Here is an 11,342-nt window from a genome sequence, read left to right as displayed (position 1 = left end):
TGTTGCATGTCAGTTACAGCATTTCTTTACATTGTTATCCATTCATACAGCTGGATATTTACTGAGGCAATTGTGGGTTAAGTATCTTGCTCGAGGGTACAGCAGCAGTGCCCCAGCAGGGAATCGAACCAGCAACCTTTCGGTTACATGTCCTGCTCCTGAACCACTATGCTACACTGCTCCCTGTGTTGTTGCTGTTTATGCACTTTGTTTTCCAGATGCGTGTCTTGTACCTGGCCCACCTAAACCAGACGCTTTCCCATCATCCTCCCTGGACCTGCTGGAGGCTGTCCCACTGCGGGCTGCACAGGGGCTTTTGCGTGAGCTCGGACTCCCAGCCCCCTGGCAGAGCTGCCGAGGGCGCCCCGAAGCGCACAGACCCCCCCGGGCGAGGCCCCCCTCTCGCCCCCACGCACTGCTGCATGAGCGGCTGCCACAACTGCGTGTGGATTGAGTACGCGGAGGAGCTGCTGAAGCATTACCGCGATGGAGGGGAGCGGGCCCTCGCCGCCATCGAGGAGAACGTGCACGACGAGAACCTCAAGGCCTTCCTGAAAATGGAGATCAGGATGCTGAAGAAGTGAAGAAGCCCTGAGCGCTCGTTTCCATCGGTCAGGCGCCGAATGACTCATCGGCCGGCCGTGTGGTTCTGTATGAAATTCCATGGCAGTTTTGTAGTTTCAGTTTAAACACATTTCAGTTTATCATTATTAGTTATGATTATTAATCATGATGAGACAGGGAAGCAGCCAATGAATAAAAATGAAGACATTATTTTATTGTGCTTCTACAAGACACAGAGAATAAATGATTCAGTAAATGCGCAAACACTAATATGCAAACAGATAGGACCGATGCTGTACATTGGCTAAGTGTGTAAGTGTGCACACGATGGACAGAGAGCATTACAATCGAAACATTTGAGGGCTGCGTGAAGATGTTTTTTGGCTAGAAATGTTGCTTGAATGCTTTACTTGTGCAATATATTCAAGCCACAATTTATCTGTTCAGATGTTCCAGCATTTCTGTTTGGACACTTACTGGGTTATGTATGCTTTTTAAGTCTGCAGTGTTTTTAGCCAGCTGTGACCAGGAGCTGGCCGTGGCGGTCATGTATCTTGGGTTTAATGTTCTCCTGTGTTCACCGGATCACTGTTGTAACAGCGCCCCCTAGTGACTGGCCACACATCCGTAAGTTACCAGTGAGTGGTCAGTGAGAGAGGCACTATACTGTACCTCAGATCAGTAGCACAGATGGGGGAGGAGGCCAAGTACAGAGATGGGTCGTCTTTATTTGATCGGCTGCTTCTCTGTCAGTTTGTGTAATACTTCATTTTTAGTACCTACCCAGGATCTGGTGGAATTAATTTTAATCAAATTATAGACATGTTTTGGATCGGACTGAGGAAGGCCTTCTTACACGAGCACTTTAAAAGCTCCTTTTTGTCCCTGTGATCCAGTGATATGCAGGTCTTTTCAGGTATGTTATTCTCTGCTGTTCTACCTGTGACCACATTAGCCAATGGTTCACTTTCTTTGGGTAAAATGTATGTGGTCATTACACATCCTGCATCTTGTTAGAGATTTTAAATGTACTACTTCCTGAAAAGGGCAAATGGGTCACCACGAGGTAGATGCTCAGCTCTCAGGCAAATATGAAATATTAAATATAGAATTTCATAGTTCCCTCCCTGGAAACCCATCCTAAACCTGATCACGTGGAATTGAATTTAACTTTTTGCCTTGGATGCAGAGGTGTTGCTGATATTATATACATGGGTTTCATTCATTAACATCGGCTTGTTATGGGGTTAAGCTGAATATTCATAAGATATGAATACTTTATGAATACTTCTGCATTAAAGTATACTCACTCATATGGAGTGAGTATTCAGCTCTGTGACACGCTCTGTGGCTGTGCAAGAGTGACAGGATATGGAGAGATGAAAGATCCCAGTCTCCAAAGAGGGAGAGAGACAGCACCCTCTCTCCATAAGGCTCCGCTCACACGTTCACTGAGCAAAAATGAGAAAAGACAACAGACTAAAACAAAAAACCTAGAGAGGGAAACATAATTGTCTTTTCAAACTTTGTTTTTTTTAATGCAACTTTGTCCTTCCTGTGCAGATTCTGTAGTTACAGTGTTATGAAACAATGAATAGTGGAGTTTTTATGAATGCCATAAACACAGATTCTTGTGACCAGGGTCTTCCTATAGGGGGTGCTGTCTGTAGTCAGATATGGAACATTTTATTTAGTGATTTTCCATCAACAGCTGAATAACGAAACATCAGATGTGCTCTTCTGGCCTCTAACTTTTAAAAAATCACAAAACAGAGAGCTGAATTATTAAATAAAAAGTGTGAATTCCACACGGAGGACTGTTTTTCTGCAGTGAAGACCCTGCAGACGTGAAGCTCTTTTAGTTTCTCGGGTTAATTCCCAGTAAAATTGCTGCACATGAACTAGGCCTTGTATGGATGTAATGTTCTGCATCTACAGCGTTGCGGTCCATTCTACACACTCCTCTGTCCCTTGCAGCGTAGTGTGTGGTGTGTCTACCTCCTGCAGGACACAGCGTGATTGGAGGAGACCCTGTAGGCTGGCGGTGCGGTAAACATCGGGACTGTGTGTCTGTGGACAGGCTGAGATAGAGGCCGAGCGGGAACGTGTAAACGCCCCTGATAACGCACTCTGGGGGCGCTCTGGTTATCTCGACACACCGCCTCTACTTTTTTATTTATCATTATAATTCAAATACACTGCCATAGACACGCACGCACTGTCAAAGTCTCCACAGAAAGACGTATACTTGAGAACTGAAGTTAAACACGCACACATGTTTGAGAATTTTGAAGGTTTTTTTGTAATATGGATGATGGATTGTATATTTATTTTTACTTTTATGTCTGATGATATTGATGATGATGCCTGTGTGTAAATTTTAATGTAAGTATACCGATCACAAAGTACCCTTTGGTGTACATGGTGTTTAACACTTAAATAAAAAAATGGTATTTTTTTGGCAGCTTGCATCTTCCGATAGTTATGTCTGAAAGAGTGTTGTTTTGTCCTTGACCACCAGGGGGTGTCTTGACTTGGAGATAAAGTGCAATTGTGCTGAAACTCGGGGTTGATGCTGCAATCATCAGAGGCTGCTCATTTTCTTCTTGGAACAGCACGAGTGTTTTACAGATCATTAGAAAGGTCATCAGATGCATGCATGGCACGTGGGTTAATATGAAGTCAGAGTCTTGCTCTTTGCACAGAGAAAGCACAATCTGAATAAAACTAAATTTAATTCTCCGGAAGGCGCAGAGTGTAGTGAAAAGCCATACAATGAAGAGCAGAACTTGCAGAGAATTTATGCAGGGACTCCCAGGCCAGTCAGTGCAGGCCTTCCAACCGGAGGGTTTTAACGGGAAAGACCAAGGAGCTCAGCTGTGAGAAAAAGCTGAGTTTAATATTTAAGGAGCTTTTGCTTTTTAAAGCTCACCAGAAACAAAACAAAAAAAACCCCACACAATGGCAAGGAATTAGCCAGCTGTTTCAGTGAGGTAGAGAGAGTTTCTGTACTTCTTTGCTGTCGTTTCAGCCATGAAAACTTTTGTAGGTAATTCACCTTCTTGTTGAACGCAGAGTAAAAAAGTTCCCTTTGCTTGTAGCTTGGTAAGCTGGCCGTGTGGAGTGAGGACTGGCGCGGTGGAGTTTGGATGCCAGGATGTGATGGGTTATCACTCACATGTAGGGTATCAGACACACGTGTGACGCAAGTGTGCATGTTTGTTTTGCACCAAACCTCGGCTCTTAATCCCTCAATCAGCCTTTCGCTCAGTTTGGCACTTGTGAACTTGTGAATCATTATTACAGCTGAAGACTATAGTGCGCCTGGCTTCTGTCAGGTTGCACAAGTTGTGTTAGAGTAGAGGAGTGTTGTTAGCCTGGCCTGACGCTGAAGTGAATGGATACACTTATGTTCTATTACGCTGGAAGTCGCTCTGGATAAGAGCGCCTGCTAAATGCATGTAATGTGATGTAATGTAAAGACTGCACATCTGTCTTGTACAGGTACATATTTCACGGTACAGATGGTGCTTGCAGAAGGTGTGCACCCTCTTCAGCCGAGGTGCACCTGTTCACTGGCAGGTAAGGGTGGGGCTGTGGTGTGGAGGCTGAGGGGCAGGTATTGAGCAGGTAACACACGGTAAGTAAATACATGCTTTGGCTAGAGCTTAGTGAGTACATCGCGTAACACAGGGTAACACTGCCCAGCACTTGAACTGGCCTCCAGGAGCCAGACCTCCCTGTGGTTTAGACTGCAGGGTGGTTTACACTGTAACATAGTGTGTTAATCCAGTGTGTTTCAGTAATGCACCTGCAGTGAAAGGGTTAACAGTGTGAAATCTAGGATGACTGGACAAAAAACCCCCACATTTGTAAAAGCAGCTTGATGTGTTGCCTGCTTGTTGCAGGCTTGAGTCTCTGTATTAGCACATCTGTTGTGGCTGCTTTCACCTCTGGGAAAGGTAATCAAAATATTACCCATATGCATGCTGTGATGGTCCCTCTGGAAAAATTAAAAATATTATAAAAAAAAGTCGTAGAGGTTACAAAAAAGTTGTAATATGTGCAGTGGTAATTATGGTGCCCTCCACAGCACAGCGAATCTCAGCGCTCGTTATTAGCAGTGTTATCTGATGCACAGTAAAGTAGGCAACCGCTATAGCTCAACGGGCAGAAACACCAGCCGACATGGCCCCTCCCACAGCATAGGTTTCCCTGGTGACAGTCACCTTGATCCCCCCCGAGTCATTAGTCAGCTGCATCAGGCCTGATTATGCATTTTGCCCCAGCAGCGAGGGCCGGGGGTGGGGGGGTTATCGAGGAATTAGAAACAAGGTGCTTTCGGCTGCCTCTGCCCTGTTGCTGTGACGTGGTGGAAAGTCGGCGGGGGCCGTGTCGCAGATGACGTCTCTCCTCTCCTCTCAGACTGGTTCTGAGGCTTAGGAGCGTGCCAGTTGAAATCCAGCTGAACCTCTAAAGCTGTGACCTGCCCCCTTGTTCGTCAGGCCCCCAAAGAGCGGCACGTGCAGCTCCGACGACGGCGTTCGCCGCTCCCATTTCACCAGGACCGGCATGCTCCTCCCAGCAGAGCATTACGTTACATTACATTACATTACGCCATCGTGTGCCATTGCTGTATACGTGAGGTAGCATGCAGAAGAACACAGATCAGTTGTTGCTGTAGGATCACGTTACATTACATTACATTCATTTAGCAGACAATCTTATCCAGAGCGACTTGCATCGGTGGCAGCGTTTTTACAATGTTATGCATTTATGCAGCTGGATATTCACTGAGACAATGCTGGGTTAAGTACCTTGCCCAAGACTACAGCAGCGCCCCAGTGGGGAATCGAACTGGCAACCTCTCAGTTATGAGTCCGGCTCCTTAACCACTAAGCTACGCCGCCGCCCTGAGCACACCTGCTACCTGAAGGTTGCTGCCGCCCTCACCTGCCGCTCACCTGTCCTGGAAGGCCTTTCGGAGGGAAAGGCACGGTGATCAGGGAAGGTCGTTGGGAAAGACGATATGCCCATTGTGGCACAGGGGTGAAATCGACAGTAAGATTTCCTGCACCACTGCGGCATCAGCACGCCGGTGTAATGTGAGGAGGGAAATGTGAGTGTAGGACGTCCCGCGGACACGAGACTGGGACGGCGGGGGATTGGAGGGGGGGGGGGGGGGTCGGGGGGGGGGAGCGTCGATCCACCCAGCCGCCCGTTCCAGATATATCTACAACTTCTACTCTCTCTCTCTCTCTCTCTCTCTCTATATATATATATATATATATATATATATATATATATATAGAGTAGAAGTTGTAGACCGACTGACAAAATGTGAACCACAAAATCCTGGGAGCCCACCGTTGTCATGTGATTGGCTGGTGGTGCTCCACATTGGCAGCACACATAACGTGTGACCATGATATAAAAAATAAACAGAGAAAACATCCTTGACACACAAACCAGAACCAGAACGGTACATGGGTGTGAGGGATGATGGGAATTATGAAGGTCCGCCTGGGACACTCTGGGTCCTGTAATAAACCCCATCAGGAATTTCAAAATGGAACAGTGGCCCTGATATATCACAGGCCTACGTTTACACATTTTGCTGCCGTATACAGCATGATGCATTAAAAATATCCACACTGGTCAGCGTACAACCAAGTAGCCAAAAAGGCTGAACATTCATTTAGGTTTGTTGGTGCTACTTATATTACATCATTAGAATTTAACAGACAATCTTACCCAGAGCAACTTACATTTATACAGCTGGATATTTACTAAGGCAATTGTGGGTTAAGCCCCTTGTTCAAGGGTACAGCAGCAGTGCCCCAGCAGGGAATTAAACCAGCAACTTTTTCTTTATGAGCCCTGCTCCTTACCACTACGCTACCCTGCTGCCCCATAACGTTACTGGAGATACTTTCGCACAGACGTTTCTCATCTCTGTCTCCTCACTGTCTCTGGATATCTCACTGCTATGTCTCCGCAATGTGTTGGCTCACCTCCTCTCCCAGCAGTTCAGACCCTTCTGGATCAAATTTCATTTTTCTCTTCTGCCTGTTTTCTGAACCGGTGCCCAAATGTGCAACTAAATCCATCATGTTTGAAATCACTTCACAGCATGAAAAAAGATTTTGTCAAAGGAACGGCCCATACTTAAATCTGATTATTTGCAGCTGGCATCATTTACACAATTACTTTTAGTAGATTCCCAGAAGAAAGGAAAAATATTGCATGTTCAATTTCTTTAATTGCACATGAAATAGCAACCCTTCTCATTGTTTAGTCAGACCCTTAATTTATTTTAGGCTCGACAGCTATATAAATGGATAACATGTAAAAAATGTAACCTCTGGGAGTCGCTCATTATAGGAGTGTCGCATTAATGTAATGTAATGTAATAAGGTAAGGGCCCTGGGGAAACAAAAATAATGGTCAATCAGACAAAATCAACATCTGAGGTACCACCCAAAGTACAACCTCAGACTTCAGCTCTCTGCCGGGGTCCCCGGGGTCTGAACAGGAGCCAGAATCCAGGGCTGTGATGGACATGTACCATACCCCTAAAATAAACATTTTTTTAACAACATGCGAAATGACAGGGGCAGCAGCCGGGCTCTCGGCTCAGGAGCCTCCCTGAAAGCCAGCCCTCCCCACACCTCTCACCTCTTATCTGCACAAAAAGAGCGCAGCTCCCGAAAATGAGCCCATCCCTCACTGAGGTACACTGGGTGCTTTGCTGCAACACTGGCTATGACAGCACTGGAGTCTCACACACTTTGCACATTCTATGAGTGTGTGTGTGTGTTTGTGGTTCCTGCGTGCGTGCTCTATGTAAAATCCACGTCAGAAATCAGTTGAATAAAATGAACAGTTTATGATTGACTTTCTGAGATGTGTTGTGGAGATGTGACCATATGTTCTTCCAAGATCCCTAAGCTCTGCAATCAAGGGGCAACTGACTGTCCTGACCTGACGGGGTCGCTCTTCTCACGATCCCTGTCTGTACTGGTACCCCAGTGGTGAATGAACTCCCCATAGGGGTCAGGACAGCAGAATTGCTGGCCAACTTCTGATGCAGACTGAAGACCCACCTCTTCAGACTGCATCTCAGTTCCACCTCAATCCTTGCCCCCTAACACCTGCTGCTTGTAGTACTTGCTGTTTATTTTGCATGTAGTATTGCAAGGTGCTTTGAATGCTGTGATCTAGTGACTGGGATGTGTGGTAGTGTACTTGGCTTCCCTTGTCTAGTCAGGCTGCAAGAGGTTAACTTGTGGTAGGGCTTGAATAGTGTTAAGCTCACACTCACTGGTCTGGGAGCATTGTTAGCCTGGTCTGACACTGTTGCTCGTGTAAATTGAATGGACACACTTACATTCTATTGTGATGGAAGTCGCTCTGGATAACAGCGTCTGCTAAATGAATGTAATGTAATGTGATGTAATGTGATGTAATGTAATGTGATGTAATGTGATGTGATTCTACTGCAACAGCTGGTCTTTGTTCGTCTGCATGCTTCCTCACCTACACAGCAGTGGCACACAAAGTCCTGTGCGCTTAGAGTATGTGTGCATTGGTGAGGTCCTCCCAGCCTCTGGGAAAGCTCCAAAGAGGCTCCTGGGAAACAGAATGTTTTTTGGAGACAGACGGAAGAGAAAGTAACAGTCATGCACAGTACTGACTGAGCTCTCATGGATCATTAAACCACATGCTTCTAGCATGAACAACTGTACCACGTAAGAAATTTACTTTGGGAACTCAGCAGTGTCGACACTGTGGTTTCTGATCAAGTGTAGTTCAGAAATCATTTTCAAACCTCAAGCGGATTCATGATCCTGGATTTTGACAAAAAATTTGGACTACCACTGCTTTTGTGCCACGCATTGATCTTGTTGGAGCTGAGTTGTGGTTTGCGCACGAGATTCAGCCATCCTAACAGAGTTTTGTATTGGCTGGGTTGTGGTTTGCACACAAGATTCAGCCATTCTAACAGAGTTTTGTATTGGCTGGGTTGTGGTTTGCACACAAGATTCAGCCATTCTAACAGAGTTTTGTATTGAAAGATTGTAACAAAGCTTTGTTTTCACTGCATTTCCATACAGAGCCGATAACCAGTGAGACGCTTCTACAGTAATGTTACAGTGGGATGCAGACATGGCCAGCACCTTGGACAGCCGTCTCCCTTGCGCCCAGGCTCAGAGCAGTGGTGCACGTTTTCACGATGTTCCCCCTGGGGCTGAGGCCGGTGACGTGAGGAATCACACACCCCACACCCCCTCACCCCCCCTCTGGTGGGTGAGTAATTAGCAGTCAGGCGCAGGCTCCCGCTAATCTCCGCCGCTGACGGTTCACGTTTGCGTGAATGCGCTGATCCCTGATAGCCTGCCGATTTTGGGGTGAGTCAGGGTGGGGCCAGGTAGGACTGGGTCGGGCAGGGTCAGGTGCAGCAGGGTTGGGCGGGGCCAGGTGCGGCAGGGTTGGGGCGAGGTCAGGGCGAGGCTCACTCACTGAGTTCTTCTGCTGTCTCTGCAGGATGGTCCTGTCCCAGCACCCCTCATCAGCCCCAGACACGGGGGGCGGGGTGGGCTCATCTGCTACGACCCCCCCCAGCTGAGACTACAGGCCCAGGGGGCACAAACTCAGACCAGCAACACCCCCCCTCCCCAGCTCCCACCCCCGCACTCCCACCCCAGACCCACTTTGATTGTAGATGCCCTGACATGGACAGGACCTCCTCCTGTCAGCTCTAAACAAAGCATGCTTGGCCTGAGGCTGTCTGTCTGTCTGTCTGACTGGGGGGAGTCACGCGCTGTCTCCCTGGGGGGAGTCACGAGTCACGCAGTGAAACGATCAATGTTAAATTCACTGGTAGGACTCAGACTGAGCACAGAACACTGTGTTTGTGACTCACATGCAACCTTGTCATCTTCGACTCTTTATCAAAAGTACAATGGACACTGAGTTATCACGCCTGTTTCCCGTTTGTTTTTGGTTTCGCTTTTTGTTTTATTTCTTTTTTTCGGGATCATCAGCATGTCTGAAAACAGGCTTTACTTCGGGAGCAGACTGTGCCCTGGGAGCAGCAGAAATGCCCCTTCACTCTGGCCTGATTTTAATTGATAAAAAACAGGCCACGGAGGCCTTTGATGTGACGATGCTTTTAGGAGGTCTGAACACTGAGTCTTTGGCATCCTGCTGCGTGATTGGTTTGGTAGGCTGGCTCTGGGGATTCAGGCCTCAGGCATCATTACTTAATGAAGTGTAATAATCCAGAGCACAGGTATACCGTATGTAATCACTTTCCCAGACTAATTGGAAAAGAATAATCTGTACTTCTAGACTAATTGTTTTTCTGTTTTGTTTTTGTTTTCCCCCCCTCTAAGGGTGCATCTGCGTTTTCAGCAGGGCTCGAAGGAAGGATAAGAGCAAGCAGGAGGTTTGTTGTTGGTGGGTAATCTCCTAACTGAGCGATGTGGATCCCTGTGAGGGATTACCTGGTGCATCTAATCAACTCAATCTCACAGAGTGCTGAGGAGCAGGGATTCAGGGCCTGCTGGAGCTCTGGCAGATGGGCTAAGATGCTTGAGTCAGAGGACAGGAGAGTTGTGTAACTAAACTGGACTCTTTCCCAAATGTTACTCCTTGGGCCATTCCAGAATGTCATTCCTTGGGCCATTCCAGAACGTCATTCCTTGGGCCATTCCAGAACGTCATTCCTTGGCCTTGGCCTGGGAGGTATTGGGGGGAAATGTCTCGAATGTCATTGCTGTCATGCTAGATGTTTCCTCTGAATTACATAACTGCTTGTAGCTGGAAATGTCATTGTCTTCTGGAATTTCTGCATTTGCCAATATATGTCGTGATTTACGAATAACCAACTTTTGTAGAAACAGACACAGCTGTTGCGTTTAATTTATCTACCCATCGGTTGCTTTGAAAATAAAGGAACCATTCATAATGTGAACACAAATAAACATTATTAATCTGCCTTTTGTAGGCCTATTGTGAAGTGTTTTTATCACATGGATGTTAATTGTTTTGTGAAATTTTGGCAAAAAGTGCAGTAATCTCTTGTTCAGCACCTACAGATCTGTGGACACATTTATGGGTATTCTGTTGGACTATGAGAAGCCACGGTGATGCAAGCAGTAACAGACAGTTCATACAGCTTAAATCATTTCCCTTTGCTTAAATCATTTCCCTTTGCTTAAATCATGGTGAAATGTTTATGGATGGAGAGGCAGAGTGGCAGAGTGGCAGATTGGAGCAGTCTGGTGCAAATGTGAGGTGCTGCTGTTGTGAACTTGATCGCTGTGACAGGAAATATTTTGCTGAGAAAATGGTTAGTATGTAAAATGCAGGTCATGGAGGTTTCTCTGCACACAGGTATAACCACTTTCATAACTTAACATAGCTCACCTGTAAGTCTGCAGAACACCTTGACATGCTGGATACGAAGCAGCTCACACCTTTCACTCACCCTTTCCACTTTTTTTACTGTCCATATGAAATCCAGACCCTTCCAGAATTGTGTGACCCCCGTTCTGACCTTGACAGCTCTGGCCCTGCCCCTTCTCCCCCTGGCCACGCCCCCAGCCACACCTCTGCCTCAGTAGTCGACATGATGACAGGGGATCGGGGGAGTGGAGCACACATAATCCACCCCCCGCCCCCCCCCCCCCCCCCCCCCCCCCCCCCCCCCCCCCCCGCGGCTGGAGGGTATAAGAGGTGGACCTGGCGGGACCCGGGCCCAGAGAAAGCCT

At 47.0% G+C, this 11,342-nt stretch overlaps 1 protein-coding gene across 1 annotated transcript in view; it reads left to right on the top strand.

Annotated features, from left to right (window-relative positions):
- oxld1 (oxidoreductase-like domain containing 1) overlaps positions 1-1,137 on the top strand; it is a 2,279-nt gene extending 1,142 nt beyond the window's left edge. The window contains exon 2 of the mRNA XM_036551949.1: positions 219-1,137. Coding sequence (XP_036407842.1) covers positions 219-584 — 366 coding nt within the window. The 3' untranslated portion in view covers positions 585-1,137. The remainder of the gene's footprint in view (positions 1-218) is intronic.
- The last annotated feature ends 10,205 nt before the right edge of the window (positions 1,138-11,342 follow it).

Source organism: Megalops cyprinoides, chromosome 1 (genome assembly GCF_013368585.1).
Source record: "Megalops cyprinoides isolate fMegCyp1 chromosome 1, fMegCyp1.pri, whole genome shotgun sequence".
Taxonomy (NCBI): Eukaryota; Metazoa; Chordata; class Actinopteri; order Elopiformes; family Megalopidae; genus Megalops; species Megalops cyprinoides.
The sequence above is the reverse complement of the archived record's forward strand: the minus strand, read 5'-3'. Positions and strand labels throughout refer to the sequence as shown.